Source organism: Bos javanicus, chromosome 9, assembly GCF_032452875.1.
Source record: "Bos javanicus breed banteng chromosome 9, ARS-OSU_banteng_1.0, whole genome shotgun sequence".
Classification (NCBI taxonomy): Eukaryota; Metazoa; Chordata; class Mammalia; order Artiodactyla; family Bovidae; genus Bos; species Bos javanicus.
In genome coordinates, this window is record NC_083876.1 from 95,030,756 (window position 1) to 95,053,999 (window position 23,244).

General features: G+C 53.8%; 1 protein-coding gene across 1 annotated transcript in view; it reads left to right on the forward strand.

The window, feature by feature from the left end:
* The window catches only part of TMEM181 (transmembrane protein 181), a 63,368-nt gene extending 40,279 nt beyond the window's left edge, over positions 1 to 23,089 (forward strand). The window contains exons 5-17 of the mRNA XM_061428433.1: positions 32 to 153; positions 2,792 to 2,902; positions 8,326 to 8,406; positions 9,948 to 10,047; positions 10,500 to 10,630; positions 10,843 to 10,934; positions 12,169 to 12,226; positions 15,468 to 15,570; positions 16,101 to 16,152; positions 17,645 to 17,727; positions 18,707 to 18,796; positions 19,593 to 19,659; positions 20,021 to 23,089. Of these exons, the coding sequence (XP_061284417.1) occupies positions 32 to 153; positions 2,792 to 2,902; positions 8,326 to 8,406; positions 9,948 to 10,047; positions 10,500 to 10,630; positions 10,843 to 10,934; positions 12,169 to 12,226; positions 15,468 to 15,570; positions 16,101 to 16,152; positions 17,645 to 17,727; positions 18,707 to 18,796; positions 19,593 to 19,659; positions 20,021 to 20,099 (1,169 nt within the window). The 3' untranslated portion in view covers positions 20,100 to 23,089. The remainder of the gene's footprint in view (positions 1 to 31; positions 154 to 2,791; positions 2,903 to 8,325; positions 8,407 to 9,947; positions 10,048 to 10,499; positions 10,631 to 10,842; positions 10,935 to 12,168; positions 12,227 to 15,467; positions 15,571 to 16,100; positions 16,153 to 17,644; positions 17,728 to 18,706; positions 18,797 to 19,592; positions 19,660 to 20,020) is intronic.
* The last annotated feature ends 155 nt before the right edge of the window (positions 23,090 to 23,244 follow it).

Below are 23,244 nucleotides of genomic sequence, written 5' to 3' on the forward strand. Positions count from 1 at the left end.
GGACTCTGACACCAGGATTCTTCTTCTGTAGAAACATCTATTCAGACAACCTTCACCATGACTGTTAAGGTTGATGGTGTAGCTCAGGACGGGACCACCAAGTTCATCCATAACAAAGTTCACAACCGGACGCGGACGCTCACGTGTGCAGAGGTGAGTCCATGCGACTGGTCCACGGCGGAGTCTTGCCCCATTCCTGCAGGTGGAGCTACTTTCTTAGGTAAAGACGCTAATGCCACTGATGGCATGGAAGACCCACCCAACCATGCACCAAGACCTTATAAATTCTTAGAAATGCACACACACGTGTGCACTCACACAGTACACACACACAAGCACACACCCTGGCGCCTGATTGTACTGTCTGTGTCACGGCCTGTCTGGCATGGCCACACTGCCTCACGTGAGGGTGGTCTGCCGCTGTCCGTGGTCTGTCTGGATCGCTTGGGCCTTGGGTTGTTCCCAGCTGTGGGATGCACGTCCCGACCCACGTGGGGCACTGGGAGCCAGGCCTCGTGGGAGCGGCCCGCCTTTGTTGAGCATCCGCCCTGGTGCAGCGTGTGGCCCCGGGTTGGCAGAGGGGAGGGTCCACAGCGGGAAAGGAGCCCTCACTGTAGGGCACCGTGTTCCGCGAAACCCAAAGAGTGGGAAGCAGGTCCTGCCGTAGTACGGAGGCTCTGTTGGAACCTAACAGGTCAAGGTGGGGCGTGGACAGCACGGGGAGCCCTGGAGAGATCGAGTCTGGTTATAGTATCAGGAAGTGGCCCCATGGCGGTGCTTTCCACATGTGGTCTCATTCCATTCCGGGGGCAGGAACTGTTGCGAGAGCCCCTTTGTGTAGAAGGGGGAACGGAGGCTTAGAGAGGGCGGGACCCTGGCCCAGGATGACACAGATGATGAGTGAGCGACAGTGCCAGGCCTTCAGCCCAGGCGCTTTTGTTCCGAAGCTTGTGCCCTTGACATCCACGCACACCTCCTGGTAGTAACAGGAGAGGCTGGGGAGCCTTTCCCAGTGAGAAGGCATTCAGATGGGAGTGGTCCTGTCCAAGGCCGGCCGCTGGCTCTGGCCCTTCTGTGTTGATGTCTGCTGGATGGTCCTGAGATGGGTCAGAACCGCCACCTGAGCAGACCGGCCCCCCGGAGCCGGAGCTGACAGTGCGCCCTGCCCCATGTACTCAGGCAGTGTCTGCTGCTCAGCTGAGCCCAGGCCCTGCCCTGGGTCCCCTGGGGAGGCCCGGGCCGTGGAGCTGGCCCCCTCCTCCTCCTCCGTGGTCCCGTGTTAGCAGGGACAGTGGGCCAGTTTCTGAAATGTCTGTTCCTCATCTGTAAAGTTGGGGGGCTGTGCCTTCCCTGGGGGTTGGTGGAGAGCGGTGAGGATTGAGGTGGGCGAGGAAGCAAGAGCTGGAGCTGTACCTGCTGGCATGAGAGCCCGGATATCCCCCCCCACCACTACCATGCTGGATGGACAGGAGGGACGGCGGGCGTGGGGGCCGCGGGGACCACCAGCCCAGCAGCCGCCTTCTCCACCCCGCAGACGCTGCACACCCCCTCCTCGGCCTCCTCTCGTGTCCCCTAGGGCAGCTCCCCGCCCTGCCAGCTGCCCTCTTGCTGTCTTCAGGACATCCCGGGCTCGGGAAGCCTTGCCCAACAGCAGGTGACTCAGCCCTAGTTGGAGCCGTGGCTCCAGCAGGTGCCACCGGGCAGCCTGCATGTTCCTCGTGGCCCCGGGCTGGCTTGGCCAGAGTCCACGTCCACATCCGCGGGGGAGACCCGAGAAGGCCTGTTCTTGATCCTAAAGGACGAAACTTGGGGCTTGGCCTGTCCGTGGGTACACCATGGAGACCACAGGGGCTCTGTGTGGGAGCCACAGGCCAGAGGAGAAAAGGGAAACGCCTAATCCACCCCATGCATCCTACAGCGACTGCAGAGACGGGCCACGGAGGAAGGAAGGTCAGGTGGAGGGCCCTGAGGAGTCGTGTCCTCGCTGGCGTGCCTCCTGCACTAGTGTATTTGTGAAAATGTCAGTTCATGTTGCATTAACTCACCTTTTTATTCAGGTGACATATTATCATTTAAGTTTATGAAAGTACAGTTGATTTACAGTGTTGCGTTAACTTCTGCTGTACAGCAAAGTGATTCAGCTATACATACGTGTATTCTTTTTTGTATTCTTCTCCGTTATGGTTTATCATAGAATACTGAATATACTTCCCTGTGCTACCCAGCAGGACTTTGTTGTTGATCCATCCAGTATATAATAGTGATCCCCATGGACTGTACCCCGCCAGGCTCCTCTGTCCATGGGATTCTCCAGACAACAATACTGGAGTGGGTTGCCATTTTCTTCTCCAGGGGAATCTTCCCAACTCAGGGATCAAACCTGGATCTCCTGTGTTGTAGGCAGATTCTTTACCATCTGAGCCACCAGGGAAATCCAAATAACATTCCTTCTACCAATCCCAAACTCCCAGTCCAGCTCTTTCATGCCTCCCCTGCCCGTTGGCAACCAGAAGTCTATTCTCAAGGTGACATACTATTTTGAATCCTGTGAAGTAGAGGAGGTCTAATGATTGTAAATCATGCGTTATTTGTTTCTAAATATGTCCATTTGGTTCTTTCTTTCTAAGAACTGCTTTTGGCTGCCATCTGAGTTCCCCTGGGCTCCTGGCGAGCTCCCTGGAGATGCTCCGTGCTGATCCTCTGTGGTTGGAATGGGTCACCTCACAAGTCAGTTGGGGGAGAGTGAGTCCTGCGTGCTTTAAGGACACAGATCTTGCTTGTGCATTTGCAGAAATGTGCAGAAATCATCGTGGCTCACCTCAGCTACCTGAATTACACTAAGTATACAGTGACTGTGGGATTCGAACACCTGAAGCGGCCCATCAAGGAAATGAACTTCACCGTAAGTACACCGGCCGAGCACGGCGTTTCCATGGCTCGTTTGCGTAGTGCCCATTCTCTGTGGAATGACCGAAATAAATCACAGCATCGAAATCGTGTTATTTTGGATGGTGGAAGACGTGTACAATTCTAAGAACTATTAAAAAACCCAGTTTATTAAGTGTACATGGAGTGAAGAATAGCTTGAATCAGCGTGGAATTGGAAGACCGTGGTGTCCTGAGACTTAGAGAGAGTAGCCTTGCAGTTGGAAGGTACTGGGGGCGTCCTCTGGGAAGGTGGGGCCGCCGCCTCCAGGCCTGAGTGGACTTAGATCTGGCTGGCCTCTGAGGGGTCCCTGCTCTCAGGCCCCTGAGTCGCACAGCTCTGATGGTTGTGTGTGCTGGGTCACTCAGCCATGCCCGACTCTCTGTGACGCTATGGACTGAAGCCCACCAGGCTCCTCTGTCCGTGGGATTCTCCAGGCAAGAAGGCTGCAGTGGGTTGCCATGCCCTCCTCCAGAGGGTCTTCCCGACCCAGGGGTCGAACCCCCGTTTCTTATGTCTAATGAACTGGCAGACGGGTTCTTTACCACTAGCACCACCTGGGAAGCTCTGATGGTTAGACTTCCCTGTCTCTCGCCCAGCTGACATCAGCCTCCTTGTCCCCTCTGCTCACTGGGAGTCAGAACAATCAGCATGGTGACCGAGAACGCGGGTCTTAGACCAGACAGAAGAGCTGGGTTCAGATCCCGGTGCCACCATTGCTTCTGCTTTTTGTCTCCTTGTCGTAGAACAGCTACTTCTCAACAGCTGTGACTGTTGAATGAGGGTACCAGTGGGTTCCCTTCTCGAATCGCGCTGTTCTGTGATGTGTTCATGCGACACGGTAATTCACACGACACAAACGCGGCCTGTGAGCGGTTGGCCCCCGCTTCCCTTCCCCAGCCCCGCAGTCACCTGTCTGCCGTCTGTCTGTATGGATTTGCCTGTTGTGGACATTTCATACGAGCAGAATCATGCCCTTCATGCTCTTCTGTGAACAACTTCTTTCGCTGAGCCATATTTTCAAGAGTTCGTCCGTGCTTTGCTGGCATCAGCGCTTCATTCCTCCTTTGCCGAATGCTGTTTCACTGTGTGTGCGTGCCGCCTCTCGTGTACCCAGGCGTCAGTGGATGAGCATTCGGGTTGTTTCCATCCTTCAGCTGCTAGGAATAACACTGCTGCGAGTATGTATGGTGAAAGTGAACTCGCTCAGTCGTGACCGACTCTTTGCGACCCCATGGACTCTACAGTCTGTGGAATTCTCCAGGCCAGAATAGTGGAGTGGGTAGCCTTTCCCTTCTCCAGCGGATCATCCCAACCCACGGATCGAACCCAGGTCTCCCACATTGCAGGCAGATTCTTTACCAGCTGAGCCACAGGGGAAGCCCGCGAGTATTTGTAGACAGGTTTTTATTTGGATGACCAGGCCTCCTTCTCTGAGAGGTGTGTGGGTGCCTCCTGCACCCTTAAGTGCCTTCACGCCTCTGCGGTTTCCCCCGTTGCCTGGAGGCCTCTGGATGTCGGCTGAGCTTGGGGCCGTGCCCAGCGCCTGCTCGTTTTGTGTGCTGACAGATGGCGGCCGTGGTCACAGTCACACTGCTTTTGTTCATGTCCTGTCTCTGACCACACAGAGCGAGTTTATTCTTTGTCTGTCTGTGCGTGCTGCAGGTGTTTGAAGATGGCTGTCTCATCCCCTCCGAGGATCTTTCTTTTCTTCCCTTACGGATCCCTCAGACTCTGGGTTTTCTCCCCTTGGCCCCAAGTCAGCCTGGTCTCCTTTGTTCCAGCCTCTGGTTGGTTTCTAACAGTTCAGATGCTGCTCAGACATTACATTCTGCTCCGAAATTTCTTCTCAGTGTTCTTTCTGCCCCAGCCTCTCCTGACCTTTGAGTTTGAATCTGGATTCTGTTCTTTGTTGTGTGACTGATTTTCTCAAACTTCGTCCTCAGAAAATCCAATCAGCGTTCTTCCTGTGTCGTGGAGTTCACAAGGCAGAAGTTGAACTCAGATAGGGCCTGGAGACCAATGTCCGAGCTCAGGTGCACTTTGCTCTCGTCCTGTGATAACATCTGTGCTTTAGACCTTGCTGTTTGCATCCTTCTGATTCGAGAATATGGAAAGAAGAGAGCACCGTGTTTCCCCAACGAGGAATCTCTCCTTTCCGTCGTCTGTCTGAACATCACCCTCTTAAGAGCCTTTTACCAAAGCGCACAGCACAGCAGTGTCCTGCCCCCTGCCCCACCCCGGGTTTAGCTCACCCAACCCTGTCATTTGGGTTTGGGTCACTGTTTGGTTTGTCTTTGATTGTGATTCTTTCCTTTTAACTTTTGTACCTGTTTACATTTCCTCTTAAGCAATCATCACAGTAGCTGTATTATTTTGGATTTATTATAGCTGCTGTTATTTGCTGAGCTTTTGCTCTTTGCCAGGGTCTACACTAAACTTGTTCTGTGCATCAGCTTACTTAAATGTTACGATATTTCTACAGAGCAGTTGCTTTATGGAAGCGAAATCTGAGGTTTAATATAATTAAGTAAACTGCCCAACTGGGAAATGGAAAAGCTGGAGTTTGAACCCGAATCTCTGATGTCACAATTCGTATGTTCTTAATCACCGTGATTTCCACTTTTCTATTAACATCAATTGTTAATAGTTCGGCTTGCATTGCAGACTCATATGTATTTTTTTAGAATTTTATATAAGTGGAATCATACGACAGGTGTGAGTTCTTGCACTCGGCGTAATTACCTGGACACTGCTTGATGGTGGGTGTTAGTCTTTGTCATTTTGGCTGTTCTGATAGGTGTGTGGTTCCCACAATGGCTCAGCAGTGAAGAATCCACCTGCCAATGCAGGAGATTCAGTCCCTCGGTTGGGAAGATCTCCTGGAGGAGGAAATGGCAACCCACTCCAGTGTTCTTGCCTGGAGAATGCCTTGGACAAAGGAGCCCGGCGGGCTACAGTCCACAGGGTCGCAAAGAATCAGACACACCTGAGCGACTGAACGACAGCAGCGATAGGTGTGTAGTGGTACTGTGTGGATTTACAATACTGTGAAAATATTGGCCTTCTGGCTTGCGTTTTTTGACAAGAAATCTCTCATCCTATGTTTGTCCTCTACAATGGTTTTCCTCCCCTTTACCTATCCCCTACCCTCATTTTAAGATTTTTTTCTCCTTTAACAGTTTGATTATGGTGTTCCTTCGTGTACTTTTCTTCCTGTTTCTTGTCCTTAGAGTACAGTTGAGCTTCTTGGATTTGTGAGTTTATAGTTTTCATCAAATCTGGGAAAATTCTGGCCACTGTTTCTTCAAATATTTTTTCTATCCTCCTGACTTTTTCCCGTCAATAGAAATCCGAGGACTCCAGATACATTAATACATCTTCTTAGCCGCCTGAAGTTGTCTCAGAGCTTACTGATGCTCTGTGCGTTTATTCTGTTTCGTGTTAAGTCAGTTCTTCTGCTGTGTGTTCACGTTTATACCCTCTGCGGTGTCTCATCGGCTGTCGATCAGCCTCCCGGTCTCGGCCTCATGCTCCTCTGGCTGCTTGAAGTCCTTTGCCTACCAGTTCCATCCTCTGTGATTTCAGGGTCAGTTTGATGGATCACTTTCTTCCTCATCGTGTTTCGTATTTTCTTGCTTTTTTACACGTCTCGTATTTTTGAATCATTGCCAGACCTTATGATTGCTGGACTTCTGTACTTTCATGAACATCGCTGAGCTCTGTCCAGGACGTGGTAACGATCTCCTCAGGCCTGGATTTTAAACTCTGCCTGGTGGAAGCAGAGCAGCACCAAGTGTAAGGCTGATGTTGCCCCACTGCCGAGAAAAAACATGCTGGCGGTGCGCTCCACAGACCCCTGTGCGTGCTCCTGCTGCCCGTGGAGCAGGCGCTGTGCTGACCCTGCGCATGTGCCAGGGATCCTGCCCATGGAGCAGGCGCTGTGCTGGCCCTGCGCACGTGCCAGGGATCCTGCCCGTGGAGCGGGTGCTGTGCTGGCCCTGCGCGTGTGCCAGGGATCCTGCCCGTGGAGCGGGCGTGGTGCTGGCCCTGCGTGCGTGCCAGGGATCCTGCCCGTGGAGCGGGCGCTGTGCTGGCCCTGCGCGCGTGCCAGGGATCCTGCCCGTGGAGCGGGCGCTGTGCTGGCCCTGCGCGCGTGCCAGGGATCCTGCCCGTGGAGCGGGCGCTGTGCTGGCCCTGCGCGCGTGCCAGGGATCCTGCCCGTGGAGCGGGCGCGGTGCTGGCCCTGCGTGCGTGCCAGGGATCCTGCCCGTGGAGCAGGCGCTATGCTGGCCCTGCGCACCTGCCAGGGCTCCTTTCGGGGATTTCCCGGCCTTGGGTGGATTATCCACACTCACGTGCAGATCAACATTCGGCTGAAGGTGTGGGGGCACGACCTTGGCAGGTGTCCGGAGCTAGCTCTGTGCTCTCTCAGTGCTCTGCCCCGTGAGTCACGACTGGTGAGACTGGTGAGCTCTGTCCCTGCCCTCACCGTGGGGTGTTCACAACTCAGGGAGACCGCGGGCTCGGCTTGGCTTCCTGCACAGTGTGGGGCGACCTGAAGGTGCACCCCTCCCCGCTGAGCGGGCGATCATGGCCCTCACTGCTTCGTGTACGGTGTGTGTGTGTGTGTGTGTGTGTGTGTGTGTGTGTGTGTGATTTAACGTTGCAGGCAGGTGAGGGAAATCTGAGTCTTTCACTCGATTGTCACTCTGTCACAGTTTTTACATCGCTCAGCTGATCTTAATTCAGCACGGACATGATGGTCCTTCCTGGTGCGGTGCAGCGCGTATCCTGGGGTCTGGGGATGAACCTGGCTGCTCAGCGGGGTGGGAAGGGCTGCCTTCCGCCCGCCGTCAACACACAGGGCCCCTTCCTCGGCCTGGTAGCCGCAGACTTGACGTGAGTGAGACTGCTCAGCAAGAGGACTGGCGGCTGTAATTCCAGTGTTTTCTTGTGTCAGATTCATATTTCTGTTTCACTTAGTGTCTTTTAGACCATCATACCTATTCACATTTTTTGTACTTTTAAAACTATTTTTTTTCTTTTAATAGAAAGCATGGCTTTTTCTGTCTCTCCCACCCCCTACCCACTGATGGCTTTTTCTAATAAAGAGATTGATAGCATTGATCAATCTTTGATGTGAGATTTAAAAGCCAAATGCTCTTATTATTATTATAGAACAGTTTATCTGCCAGATTCATCATTAGTATGTTACCGTTTAAAACCATTTTCAACTCTTGGTTCAAAGTATGTGTCCTTTAATACAAAAATGTACTAAGTGTTAAAGTTTTAGAACATGTCAGAAAGTGTAGGAGAACATTTTAAATTCCCTGTAGTCTCACATTTCGAGATGACTGTTGTTAATGATGTGATTGTTTTCCTGCTTTCCATTTTAGTGGAAGACTTACGACCCTGCGTTTTCCCATTTGGAAATCTGGTTCCGGTTCGTCTTTGTGGTGCTCACCTTCATTGTCACTGTAAGTACTGTTCACCTCATGGAATCCTAACAAGGACAGAGTTAGTTTATAAATTCTGGTTGTCAGAGTGCGGGAGATTTATCTGAACTCTGAGACACTCCATCCAGTCGGCCGACCTGATGGTACAAAATATTCTATGTTCTGCCCAGGCGCCGTGCTGCAAGAATGCTGTGGTGTCGTTAGTAAGGACTTCTGAATAGTGTCATAGCAGTTACAGGTGACTGACTAGCAAGTGAATTGTCATGGGTGTTCAGTGACAAGTGTCATGTAACTTGGGCGGAAGGAGTTCTGCCTTGTTTGAATGACATTCTTTGAATGTTGACTCAGCAGGTTCTTGGGTTTTTACATTTGGAGAAGTGGACCAGACCTTTAGTCTTTGGGCTTTTTTCAGGATAAGGGGATGGACGTGCAGGCTCAGGGCTCCTTTGGGATCCGAGGTGTCTGTCTACAAGGGCACCATGACTTTGGGGGGCGATTACAGAAGGCAGTAATCTGTTGTTATAAAATACAAGCAGCCCCATCAGTGCTCCTCCAGCGAGGGTGGGCATCTGTAAACTGAAGGAAGGAGAAGGGGGCCTGCAGAGTGGTGTCTTGCCCTTGTCAGCTGCCTGCCCCGTGCCAACGTCCAGGAGATGGTCTGCTCTTTGCAGCAGTGGCTGCTCCAGCTGCCACCCAAGGGACTTGCTGCTTCGCAGACTGACCACTTGCGGAAGGGCACTAGGGATGTGGAGGAATGTGCCAGGAGGTGGTGACCTGGGAGTGGCTGGAGGGCCGCACCCTGCCACAGAGCTCAGAGAGAGGGGGCTTGGCCAGGGCCTGCCTGCCCGGGGAGCTCTCTGATGGAGAGAGGTGGGAAAGTGCCATCGACCCCGGACCAGAGATCCTCACTGTTTCTTAGATTCCTGTTGCCTACAGCTCTGCAGCCAGACTCTGGGGCCCAAAGAACTGGCCCCCGGGGCCCTGTGTTCTCAAATGAGAGAAACAGGCCTGATTCTGACAGATGGACCATCAACTCAGGATGTCCAAATTGCTTAGGAGATTACTGGCTTCTGTTAGATCGCAGTAAAAACAAGAAACAACACCAGGCCTAGAAATCCCAAACCGTGTGATGCTTTAAAGGCTGTAAAGAAGCCTCTCCCAGGAGCCGGGCCCCTTCAGGCATGTGTTTGAAAACAGGCCCGCCGTCTGACATGGCTGTAAGCCTCATTCTGGGGCTTTTCCTCCGGGTGCCCTGGTGTCCCCCAGAAGCTGCTGTCCCCTGTGAGTCGCACCTCGGGGGCGTGTGGCCTGTGCCCTGGGCGGTCCCTCCTGATAAGCAGCCTGCCCAGGAGGAGGCCAGGCCGGAGTGGTCACGGCTGTGACCGTCCTCATCCGACCCCTGTCCTGGGATAAAGGCCCGGTTGTCCCTGGTGGTCTCGGTTCAGCCCAGGGTTAATGCAGCAGGTCTGGGCTGGCCCCAGACCTTCGATGTGGGCCGACAGCCGTCAGGAGATGCCACGTGGGGTGGCTGAGACGGTGACAGGGCCTGGTCTGGTTCGCAGTGCCTGTTCGCGCACTCTCTCCGCAAGTTCTCCATGCGAGACTGGGGCATCGAGCAGAAGTGGATGTCCATCCTCTTGCCTCTGCTGCTGCTCTACAACGGTAGGCCTTTCCTTCGGCGCGGCCCCCCTCCACACCGAGAGCTGGAGGGCATCCCGGGGGCGATGGGGCCCTGAGCAGGGAGCAGGCAGGAGCGCCTCCATGTGGCCAGAGGACGTGGCCCCAGGACTCGCAGGGGCGGGCACTCCCCCCCAACCCCCCGCTTGGAGGACTTGGCTGAGGGTGGGAGCCCAGCTGTCTGCCCCTGTGCCCTGCCCCAGAAAGCGTTTCCTTCCAGAGCTGCAGCTGGCGGGAGCAGACGGAGCTCTGCAGTCATCCCCAGAGCAATCTGTTCAGTGGCTTTTCAGTTTGCAAAACAAGACAGCCTTTAGTTCACTACCATCCCCCCAGGCTCTGACCGGGGAGAAGGCCGCCCTGAGCCCTGCCCTCCCGTGGCTCAGGCGCCCGCCGGTCCCGCCTTCATCAGGCCTGCCTGCCTGCCTCTTGCCTTCCAGACCCGTTCTTTCCCCTGTCCTTCCTGGTGAACAGCTGGTTCCCGGGGATGCTGGACGACCTGTTCCAGTCTGTGTTCCTGTGCGCCCTGCTGCTCTTCTGGCTGTGTGTGTACCACGGGGTCCGGGTGCAGGTGAGCCCTTGGTGCTGACCTTCCCGCTCCAGACACTGGCGATAGTCCTGAGGTGGACTCGGCCTTGAGAACCTGTCGTCAGCTTCACAGTCCACAGAAGATGCGTGCCGTGTGGACATGATCTGAGTATCTATGATCCGGTGTGGTCTGTGAGGGGGTAATGGTTTGCAAGGATTACTAACTTCTCTATTTTTTACTTTTTTTTTTTTAAGGGAGAAAGAAAGTGTTTGACTTTCTATTTGCCTAAATTCTTCATCGTTGGACTACTGTGGTTGGCTTCTGTTACCCTCGGAATATGGCAGACGTGAGTAACTTTCTTCTGCGTGAAACCGCAGTCTTGGCGAGCATTGAACACGGTGGGCAGACTCAGAGTTGACCGTGTTCTGTGAGCTCATCCAGAAGGGCCTCTGTCACCCAGGGTTTCAAGGCTTGCTCGTGTGACTTGCGCTGAGGGTTCAGTTTTGCTTGAACAGCATGTAGAGGTATATACACACGATTCTTCTGGTCTCGGGAAGAAAAGGAAAAAGGCCACGTCATTTCAGATATCTCTTTCTGAGAGGCAGAGGCTTCATTTGTAGGGATGATGCTCCATTTGGCTCCTGGCTCGCCACTGTCCCCGGATGTTTTGATTCTCTCCTTTGGTTTGTGTCTGTAAACTTTCCCATCCTCACACCAGCTCCCAGAGTTGATCTTTAATATTTCTGTCTGTCAGTAAAAAGGCACTGCACAGAAGCCTAACGTAGTAACAGCCTGATTCACCCAAACAGAATTTTCTGCAGAAACTCGTTCCATCTCAGGGATATGATTTTAGAAGCTGGCACATCTCATTTCTTGGCACAATGATGGCAGGACTTAGCTCACGTCCACTTCTGTCCCTGCCCACCTGTCATCTCAGTGACCAGTGTCATTTTGAAATGAGTTTCATGGAAGTTTATATTTACCTTTCTTGCTGTCTTTCCCTGGAGGAGGGCATGGCCACCCACCCCAGTATTCTTGCCTGGAAGATCCCACGGACAGAGGAGCCTGGCGGGCTGTGGGCCATGGGGTCGCAGAGTCAGACACAGACTGAGCGGCTGCGCACATTGCTGTCTTCGGGTGCTCATCTGTGTGCTGGTGCCATACATGCCATAGACAGGGTGCCTGGAAGGTGAAGTCGCTCAGTCGTGTCTGACCCTTCACGACCCCATGGACTGCAGCCTACCAGGCTCCTCCGTCCATGGGATTTTCCAGGCAAGAGTACTGGAGTGGGGTGCCATTGAAAATCAGTCTCAAAGTTGAAATATTATAGAGATTCTCTTAATGAAAAATACTGTACTTTACAATACTGAGGACTGTGGGCCGTTGAGTTGTGTTGTATTCCTGTTCAGTAGGTAATTCGAGATTTCTCATAAACCAAGGTTTACTTTTCAAAAATCTTTTATGGTTGGTCAGTGAGTAGATTATATTAGTAAGTTTTTTAAAAAGCCAAGTGAGAGAAAGTATAAAATAAACTAGTTATTAATCTATGGCTTTTTTTTTTTGTAACATCGTATCTTTAGAGTCAATGAATTACATGATCCAATGTACCAGTATCGAGTTGACACAGGAAATTTTCAGGTAAGGATTGTTGGTGAAACCTGCGGATTTTTTTTTTAACTGCTGTTTTAAAAAATGACTCAATTTTTTAACTTAAATTGTGCTGTTGACACAAGCTGGCTAACTGGTTATTTGACAAGGGCCATAGAAAGGTCATGGGTGGAAAACTGGGGGAAATGTGTTTGAATAGTAGGAAAAATAAACCCTACATTGTCACTCCCCATCCTTGGTTTATGGTTGAAGCGCCAGGGCACAGAGGTTGTGCCGATTTCTAGGAACATTGTAGAATAGTTAAGGAAACATTTTGTTCACTTAGTTCTCTGAAGCAGAGTGGGGCTGGCTTCGTGGGCCCGCGAGCTCTACAGCCCCAGGGCCTGGCCCTCCGGGTGATGCTGCGCTGTCTCAGTCCTGAAATTTTTCGCACTTTGGGAAGGTGGATTCCAGCGTCTTTATTTAACGCAAATGACAGCCAGCCCTGAGTGTGGCCTCCTTTCGAGGCCCGGGATATGTAGGTGCCTCATGGGCAACCCATCCTGGTGCAGCTTCCGTGGCGCCCAGGCGTGGAGGTGCCTGGGGCTGAGGGGCACCCGGACCCCCGCTGGGGGAGTATGGGAGTCCTGTCCCCGGGCAGGGCGAGCCCCGGAGCTGAATCCTGACCCCAGGTGACCCGGACCCCCGCCGGGGAGAATGGGAGTCCTGTCCCCGGGCAGGGCGAGCCCCGGAGCTGAATCCTGACCCCAGGTGACCCGGACCCCCGCCGGGGAGTATGGGAGTCCTGTCCCTGGGCAGGGCAAGCCCCGGAGCTGAATCCTGACCCCAGGTGACCCGGACCCCTGCCGGGGGAGAATGGGAGTCCTGTCCCCGGGCAGGGCGAGCCCCAGAGCTGAATCCTGACCCCAGGTGACCCGGACCCCCGCCGGGGGAGAATGGGAGTCCTGTCCCCGGGCAGGGCGAGCCCCAGAGCTGAATCCTGACCCCAGGTGACCCGGACCCCCGCCGGGGAGAATGGGAGTCCTGTCCCCGGGCAGGGCGAGCCCCGGAGCTGAATCCTGACCCCAGGTGACCTTCCGACATTTCCCGGTGCAGCTTTGCAGAGGGTGATCAAGTCTGTGGTTCTTTGTGGGAACTGCTGTCTGAAAGGAGAGAAGTGTAGTGAATGATGATACTGTGTCGAAAAGCGGTTGAGACAGACGTGTCACAGGGATTGGTGCCAGCACTGATCCGTAACTGGACTCTGGCAGCAGAGTGCCCATAGCCTCTCCGCTCCACTGCTTGTGAGTCTGAGGAGTTCTGAAGGTCGTCAGTGTGTGCCTTATGAACAGCACATCATAACCTTTGCTCTCAAAGGATATGTGACCTTGTGAGGGAGAGAAGGCGTGGGAAATAGAGACCAGTGTTGCAGTGTGCAGGGGCCCACCAGGTGCGTCCTTGTGGACCGCAGGCCCCCGTTACTGCGGGGAGGCGGTGTCTTTGTTTGTTTTGTCCTCTCTGTGTCTTTGAATTAGCCCTGGGATGCTGTCGTAGGTTTGCAGGGCAGGGTGCCCCTGGAGCTGCAGAGGAGGGGGAGGTGTCCTGGGCCAGATGGGGGAGACACTGTCTCCGAGCTGTGATGGGGCGGGGCGGACCCTTGGCGAATCTGGACGCCCCAGGAAGGCTCTCAGCTGTGTCTCCTGAGGGGCGAGGCCTCAGGGCGGCCCCTCTATGGTGGAGACACTAAGGAAGGGGGAGGAAGGAGCTGCTTTGACACCTTGTCAGAGAAGATTCTGCAGCCCTGGTGACAGATGACATTTGACACTGCTGGTTGAGTTTGTACCTTCCAGGCTACTCATCTGAAAAGACCCTGATGCCGGCAAGGATCGAAGGCGGGAGGAAAAGGGGACGACAGAGGATGAGGTGGTTGGATGGCATCACCGACTCAAAGGACATGAGTTTGAGTAAACTCCGGGAGTCGGTGATGGACAGGGAGGCCTGGTGTGCTGCAGTCCATGGGGTTGTAAAGAGTCGAATATGACTAAGCGACTGAACTGAACTGATGCTAATCTACAGTTAGGGAGTTTATGTCTGGTACGGTCACTGCTCACTTCTCACGGGAGGACGTGGGGCAGGTCTGCCCAAGGTCACATTCCCGTCCTGCCCGAGGTCACAGGCCAGTCCTGGGCTCCGACGAGGCTTCCCCGGCCTGTGGGTGAAGCCCACGGTCCTGGGCCACGGCCGCCGCTCCCTCCTCCCCCTGCATCATCTGTGCGATGGGCAGTGAGGGGATCTTCCCTCGAGTCGTCGTGAGGATTGAGAGAGAGAAGGAGGGTGAAGTGCTGGGCCGGGGTCCGGCACGGCCCGGTCACCGCGGCTCTGGTCACTTGTCCCCGCCTCAGCCTGGCAGTCAGGGAGGCCAGGGGCTCGGGAGTCCTCACAGGAAGGACAGACCGAGCAGTCTAGTCCTGTTACTAAAGGAAACCCTTGAAATCACAGGCTTCTAGAGAGATAGCTGAAGGGGCCCAGGATGGAGGCCGTGAAATCCTTTTTGTTTACAGATGAGAAAACCGAGCCCAGGCCGAAGTCACAGGCTCTGAGGAGGCAGAGGAGACCCTTTGTCTACTGACTGTGCAGGGCAGTCCTGGCTCTGAGAAGGAAGTGCCGGGGCAGGAGGAGGGGGTTGGGGGTGTCAGGTGCACAGGCGGCTTAACTCTCGCAGAGGTTCTGCAGAAGGAGGGGCACCATGCACCCAGCCCAGTGGGGCCTGGCCTTCGTCAGCCAGCTTCGCTGTCACAGCTCCCGAGTGCAGACGAGTCATCCTGTGTTCCCTGCCTCAGGGTCGCAGAACCTAGAGTCTTCTAGATGGTCTGGTTCAGTCCCCTTGGTCCTCGGAAGAAAACCGAGGTCCAGAGAAGCTGAGATCTGGGCCGGACCCACGTCGCAATCTTCCCGAGCAGGGCAGGGAGCCAGGCCCTCACCCCGGGGAGGGGCAAGCAGGAGCCACCACATTTACTGAGCACCTAGTATGTTCTGGGCCCCAGGCCCAGAGCTGCCCATGCGCCAGGGAGGCATTTGCTCGTCTGATGAGCGGGGACTGGGGTGCGCCCCTGGGTGAGCCGGCTGCCTGTGCCGCACGAGAAGAGTCCGCGTGTCCTTGTGCTGCTCGCGGCAGTGACCCTCGACTCCAGGTCCTTTTAGAAAAGCTTGGCTTTCCCGCTTATGGCGTCAGAGGGAAAGACCGCCCTTGAGACCCCATGGGCGTTCAAGGGCCTGTCTTGTTTCCTGCCAGGGAATGAAGGTTTTCTTCATGGTGGTGGCCGCCGTGTACATCTTATACCTTTTGTTCTTGGTCGTGCGGGCCTGCTCCGAGCTGGGTCACATGCCTTACGTAGGTGAGTGCTGGTCTTCCACCCCTGGTGCAGGGCCGCCCGCCAGGTCGGGGAGGCGGGCACCTTCGGGCTGGGGGGAACCTCGGCAGGGCTGCCGGGGTGACTGGGCCATGTGGACAGTGCCTCAGGCGAGGGCAGGAGGAGCCCAGAAGGTCAGCTGGGGCCCCGGGGGGCCATGTGTGTGGCTATTGGAGCTGCCTGGATCCTTCTGGAATTGTACCTTCCGGGTGAGGCGGCGGGGGTGGGGGTTTCCTTCTTTTTGAATCGAGGCAAGTCACCTGATCTCATAGGGTCCTGCCCCCCAGTCTGTGACAACCAAATAGTAATGGCCACGGACTCACTGGGCACCCTTCCAGACTCGGGGAGGTGGGACAGCGTGTCTTCCTGGGCATCAGGTACTAACTGTGGAGTCCAGATGGGAGGGGGTTTTGTTCGGAGAGTTTGGCTTTCTTTTTGTCTTTAAGATCTCTGGGATGAGTGGATTTTAATTCCAGTGTGGTGATTTAAGAAGCATGTGTGTATTTCTCTTTCAGATCTCAGGTTAAAATTCTTGACTGCGTTGACTTTTGTCGTGCTCGTCATCAGGTAAGAAGGAGACTTTATTGCTTGAAAGAAGCAAATGTGAGTTTTTGTTCTACGGTCCCGAGTATCTTTTGTCCCCTTCTATGGGGTTAGTTTTAGGGTGCTCCTCACCAGGTGTCCGCAGGGTCAGAGGCCCCTCCCCCGCCAGGCAGGGCCCCGGGGAGACAGGACTGTGGAAGCAGCGGGCGCAGGAGAACACGGGTCAGAGGATTAGAAGGTCAGAGGATTAGGTGCTGTGCTCGGACGGGTCTGTGAGCAGGAGTTGTTTTTGTTTGCGTCCCTCCAGTCGGGGTCCCTGAACCTCACCTGAGGGGGGCGCGGAAGGCCGTGTCTTTGAATGAATCCCAGGTCCTTGCTCCCCAGATCGAAACCCTGAGAGAAGCGTAGTGTCTGCATTCCGCTCTCGGTCGTCGGTTGTGCGAGCGGCAGGGACGTGGGCGTCAGCCCCTTCCCCTGGTGGGGCCCCTTCAGGGCTCCCTGGGGCCGGCTCCCCACCGCTGCTCTGGGGTCCCAGCCGTGTGGGGTGGGGGATCCTGGAGGCCTCCGGGTTCTTTCGCCGCCCTCACCAAGCCATGTGAACTCAGCCCGCATTTCAAAACGAGCTGGGTTGTATTCTGCCTCTGCATTCACCTGAAGGTAGAGATGCGTGTGTGGCTGTCCCTCGTCTCTCCTCAGCCCTCGGTGCGGCCTCACACCCAGCTCACCTCCTCCTGCACAAACTCCCCCCCAGCCCCGCACATTGTCGCCCTCCAGTTGCCCCTGCCCACTGCGTGGGAGCCGCGTCTCCTTGGACCGACTCCCTGAAGCTCCTAGGCTTTGTGATCTTTCTTCATCTGACTTTCAAGGGGATCGGCCCGTTGGTGCAGAGGTTTATGGAGCGCCTGCCCTGGTGAACAGGCGGGCGGGCTTCTTCCTCCCTGTTGCAGTGTTTATATTCCAGTGGAGGAAGGCGGTGATTTAAAAAAAACAATGAATAAAGAGCGGAAGTGCCGTAATGAAAACAGAGGTGTGATGACAGCTGGGGGCTTGTGGCTGCTTTAGCAGGGTGGGTGGGGGATCTGCGGCCTGAAGTCGGGCGCTGAAGGTCGGCTCGGGGACAGCAGTGTGTGGGGTGGAGGATGGGAGGGCAAGGGTGGCCAGGAAGTCAGGTTGAGCCCGGTTCCGTTCTCTGTGATGGGGGGTCTTCGCAGGCCATTCGGCCGGGAGGGAAGAGACCTGGTTTACATTGTATTCAGCAGTCGGTCTGGCCGGAGCAGAGGTTGAACCTCAGGGAGGGGAGGTGGGCTCTGGGTACCAGGACCCTGCGGTCACGCGTGTCAGCAGAGAGGCCGTGTGCGCATGTGTGCACGTGTGTGTGTGTGCACACGCAAGTCTCCATGCAGAAATAATCGTGACTAGAGTAAGTGAAAATAGCAAGTTTATTGACATACGAAGCTAGTGCCGTTTCTTGGTACGTTTTTACATATTGTTCCTCCCTCCCTCCCTTTTTTTTCAGCATCGTCATCCTTTATTTAAGGTTCGGAGCACAAGTGTTACAGGACAATTTCGTAGCTGAACTGTCGACTCACTACCAGAATTATATCCTTTTCTGGGAAGATGTCAGGCACACAGCCTAGTGGAGTGGGTAGCATTTCAGGCCTCTGAGGGTCCGGAAGAGGCAAGAGTCCAGCATACCCTGGGAGCTCCACGCCTGTCCCCCCGAGTGAGAGGCCCCAAGGCGGCTGCGGGGCTCAGCTGTCCCCGGGGGTCGCTCGCCAGATGGGTCAAGCCCGGGGACCCCAGCACCTGCCACGGCTGTCCCCTTGTGGGGCGGGGACTGGAGTGGGGCAAGTCACCATCGGAGCCTCCCTTGGGTCAGGCCGGGGCTGCCCGCCTCCCCCTGCCGAGCACTGACTCGGGAGTCTTCTCTCCCAGAGGGCATCCCTTAGCATCTCCCAGGTGTGTCCAGCTGTGGGGGACACCGGTGTCTCAGGGCAGGGCTCCTGTGATCCCGGAGGCCCCGTTGCTCGGCAGTAACCACCCCCCTTTCAGATGCATGACCAGGTCAGCTGTGCGCTCCCCTCTCTGCTCTCAGTGGTGGCATCCATCAGGGGACACTTTGGGGTTCACCCTGGATGTCTTGGGTTCTTTCTGTGGGGCCTCTTATTTACATCCTTGGAGTCAATGCATGATTGTTCACAATTCGGTAACTGAGTTTCACACTAAGCTTTTATCAGATTCTCTAAAGGGTCTGTAATTCAGAAAAGTCTAAGAAGGACCAGTTTGAGAGTCTTGTTTCCAGGTCTTCATTTCCCCGTTGACTCACCCATACCTGTGTGGCCTTCCCACCCTTTGTGTGTGACTTGATGGCAGCAGGTCCTGCCGTGGATAGGAGAGGGCACAGCTCACCTGGGGATTCCAGGTGCCCCGGGAAGGTTACCGTGCCCTCTGGCTGGACCTGCCCTGTGGCACCCTGACGTCTGGGCATGGACCCCCGAGGGCCTAGCTGGTTGGGGGCGGGGCCGGCTAACAGCAAGGAGACGTGTCCGGGCCTGCTGCTTCCCTTGACCGCTGTCACCAGCTGAATTCCTGTCTTTCTACGGCTTGTTGAACTTTTACCTCTACACTTTGGCCTTTGTGTACTCGCCCTCGAAGAACGCCCTGTATGGTAAGCTGCCCCCTGACTCCCTGCCCACCTCCCCTTGGCAGGGGCGCCGTGACTGCAGAACCTGCTCTGGAGCAGGGAGACCAGGTGGGCACTCACAGTGAGCCCCGAGCTACAGGTGGAGCCCAGCAAGTTCTGTGTCATCACAGCCCCTCATGCAAGAACCGAGCATGTCGGTGGGCCCTGACACGAGCATCATGACACTCCCCCCGCCCGGTGCCCTGAAATGATCTGTGGAACACGAGTGCCCTGACCATCAAAAGAAAGCCCTATGTACCCCCAGCCCACCTCCCCAAGGACCAAACCAAAAAGCAAACCCAGCAGCCCTCCCGCCCCGGGATGAGAAGGGGGCAAGCTCTCTGGAACCCGGGCAGCACTTGGCGCACCCCGGCTCCAGGCTGTCCGTGGAGGAGTTCCCAGTACGTGCCCAAGGCCCTGGCGGCATTTGGTACTCCCATCCGCGGTGACAGATCCGGACCAGGGGTAGCTCAGGCCCCAGGTAGGAGGGTGGCCTGGCTCTCGTGAGGACCTGGGAGGATTCCAGGGTGTGGGGCAGCTGGCTCGCAGTCTCCTCCAGGGGGCTCAGTCCCCCCAGGCTCCCACCAAGCCTCCCCACACTGTCCTGGCCTGTAGGTGAGCACATCCCCCGCCAGGACTCGGAACCACCTGTCCGGCTGACACCGGCCGTAACCGGTGGAGGCAAGGACAGAAATCTAGCTCTCTCCGACCCTCATCCTTTTCCCAGGACAGCGCCCAGCCTCTCCGGGCTAATGACACGACAATGCTTGTTGGTTTTCAGAGTCGCAGCTGAAGGACAACCCTGCCTTCTCCATGCTCAACGACTCGGATGACGACGTGATCTACGGGTACGTTAAGTCCCATCTCTGCTAAAGGCTGTCTGTCCCGTGGGAAGCCCTCAGCCTGCCTCTGTGCGTTCACCAAGGAGGCTGGCGAGCCTTCTGAGGAGCTGTTCACAGTATCGGCCCTTTTGATCCACCCAGGCGTGTCTCCGACCCCTGGTTCAGGAGGGGCCGCGTGCCTTCCTGCTGGGCATCTGCGCACGTGGTTCTGGGCTGCAGGCCCTGGCAGTGGAGGGGCTGGAGGAGGGAGAGGCAGCGAGAGGAATGGGGCGAGCCAGCAGGGGCCGGGCTCTCAGGATGGCGCCGCGGCATGGAGAGAAGTCCACACTGTCGGAGCCCGGGGTGTCAGAGGTCTCTTCCGTGACAGGAGTGACTATGAAGAGATGCCCCTGCAGAACGGCCAGGCCATCCGGGCCCAGTACAAGGAGGGCTCCGAGAGCGACTGAGGCCCGGCCGCTGGCCCCGGCGAGCGCGCCCCGGCCTGCCTTCCCCGGACCCGGACCAGTCTGACGTGCAGAGACGCCCTGGTCTTCATTCGTTTACACATGTTTGAAAGGAAAACCAAAACTGAGGGCTAATTTAAATGTTGGGCCTAAATTTACCGTCACACTGATGGCGTTTATTTGGGAAGAGAGGCCCTGACAAAAAGTTTTAGCCAAATCATTTTTTCAGATTCCAGATGAGAGACAAGCTGTTTTCAATGGTAAGAAAGAAATCATTCCTGTTCTTAGTAGAGAGAATTACGTGCTTTAAAAAAAAAAGGTTTGCTGATTTTGAGTTCCCGGAAAGCCTTTGTGAGTGTGGCCCGCAGCGTGGTGGCACTCCCTTCTCGCTCCCTTTCTCCCCTGCCCCGTGGCACCAGCTGTCGACCCTTCACAGGGAAGCCCATTTCTGAGGCTGCCCCACGAGGGCGGTCCTTCCCCGCTGAGCGGCCGGGGCTCCGGATGACCACGCATCTCCACTTCGGGTCACCGGGGTCGGTTGCTATGAGACGTCTACGCAAGGGCTGTTGAGGGGGAGAGGGAGGCTGGGTGGGCAGGTTCGAGGTGAAGACCGCCACCAAAGCAGAGCCAGGGGTCTCAGGAGTTCTGAGGAGGGTTCGACAGGGTTCCTTAAGGATTGACAGGTCGTCAGCTCCAGTTGACAGGGAAGGGTCTCACTGTCACGAGTCTTCTAGAGGTCTGTGAGCCTTATGTCATGAATATGGATGAGGCCCCTGTGGTTGGGGTGGGGAGGAGGGTACCCATGAAATTCCATTGAGCAGTAGTAGCTCTGTTAAGGACGATACTCCTGTAGAGCTTTTTTTTTTTTTTTCCAATAAAAGCTAAACAAGTGACTGATAACAATACTACAGATTCGTTATTGCCAAAAAGCTCTTCAGCTTCACATTTGGAAACTAGGTGCAAGAAGGTAACATATTTTTAGATGGTTTATGGAAGAACATCTTTGGGGAGAAGGTAATTTATGGGGAATCATTCCTGCCTCGTGAGCTTCACACGGTCGTCAGGTAAACGGGTGAACTGCTGTGCGTAAGTGCCGTCTGGAGCTGCTGAATCCAGGAGAAGGCCCTGGAGACCCCAGCTCCTTTCTATCAAGGCCAAGTGTGGGAGGTGGAGCTGTCTCCTTTGCCTTTCCTCTGGCGTGCACACTCGTCTCTTGAACAGTTCACCTGTGAGCACTGCAGACATCCTGATGCGTGCCATCTGGGCAAACACAACAGGTAGGGACGTGATTGTTCCGCCCTGCAAACAGCGCCTCCACTTTCTCCATCTATGCATCGACTCTCCAGCTACCACGCAGAGCTCAAAGGCATAGTCCTCTTCAGGTAGTGCCGGGCCTTAGAGAGCTTCCTGAAAGACTATTTATTATGACTTTGTACTTTTCTTCTTAATTTAACGTACCTTTAATATGGATTCCATTTATATTTGTTTTTAAAACCCTGTAAATAAGAAAGTTTGAATTCAAACAGTTGTGTTGTTGCAAGGGTAATTCAAGTTTACTGGTTTTTACATCTGCAATGATGTGATTCCTTTTTTTTGATTCTGTATATTCAGAGGTATTGAAAAAATTTTCTGTTACCAAACTTACTTCTATTAAGACTCATATAAGTAATTTTATGTAAACTGATGAAAAGTTACTTGTGCTGATTAATGTATTCTAGTATGTTACAGTTTACAAGTTTTAATCGTTATAACTGTCCATAATTTGGAACGCTTTTACCAGTAATTGTAAAGTATCTGAGGCATTTAGCTGTACACGTTTAGGCATTTTTACAACTTATTCTTGTCCTGTAGTGTAACTGTTAACTGATGATTGATCTTTGTACGTTGATTCTTGATAGCATCAGGTCAGTGAAATGAAAAATAAGGGAGTATTTATTAACTTTCTGTAACTAGATTGGAAACAAGGAAGTTATAAAAGAAAGTACTTTAGGGGGAAATGGTTCTTTATTAAATCATGCATTTTCAATTTATCTTCTCTGGTGTATCATGTATGTCAACATATTACATCTTCCATGTAAAAATGTGCTTAAAGTATATAGCATTTAGCATGTGCCATAGGTACTAGGTTATAACACTAAAGTCTGCCAGCAACCTTAGATGGTAGCAGGAAAATTATTATTTTTTTGGTCTTGGAGGGTTATCAGAGTTCTGTAAACTAAAATTAAAAATCCAAAGGGCTGACTTTAGTTCTTCCATGGTAACGGCGTGAATAACATCATCTTGGGGATAATTTTTTATACTGGTCTAGTCTGGGGAACCTGGAAGATGACCACAGACCTTTCAGTTTCCCTAGAGAGCTTCATTATCCATGAGGATAAAGGTCCGCTTGATTTATTATTAAATCATTAAAGCAGCGCAGTGATGCAGTTTTCTCTCTTAAGCCCCATTTGAAAGGCTAAAGAAGGGGATATATAAAATATATTCAAGGTTTGTAAGATTGTTCCTGTACATAATTACAGATTGCAGTAAAAGTTCAGATTCAGTATGTAAAGCCAGCTTGCTAAATGGGCAGGTTACAGGACAAATGTCACCAGCCTCAAGTACTCTGTGAACTGTTTACTCAAGGTAAAGTTACTGTTCAGTATGTTACGTACGACGTGGTCAGTACCTTATTTCCTGGAATCCTCTTCACAGGGAAGAACACCGAAGCTTAGAGAAGGGGTGAGGAAAAGGGACATCTCGTTGAGGACTGGACGTAGGACACAAGAATGTAACGCCAGACTATGAAACACAGAAGGATTTTCTGCTACTGGAAACTGCCTTTTTACAAAAGGATTGTAAATGTTTGTAAAATAAAACAACTCTAAATCTTAGGCTCAATGGGAAAGCTAGAGCTGAATATTAGACCCTGGAAGTGCGTCAGCGAGCACACTACCCCGGGTCACAGAATGATCACTGTAATCAGAAGTCAATAAACGTTTATTTACGGCAGATTCAAACTGTGGGAGTGGCTTCATTGAGACTGCGTTTCTCTACTCTGGTTTTTCTTCAAGTCGTGTGAATCTTTAGCTTTTTACTACCATTCTGGTGGATGTTACTACACTGTTAATATTTGATCCTGTTTATGTACAGTGGCTTCCTCTTTGCA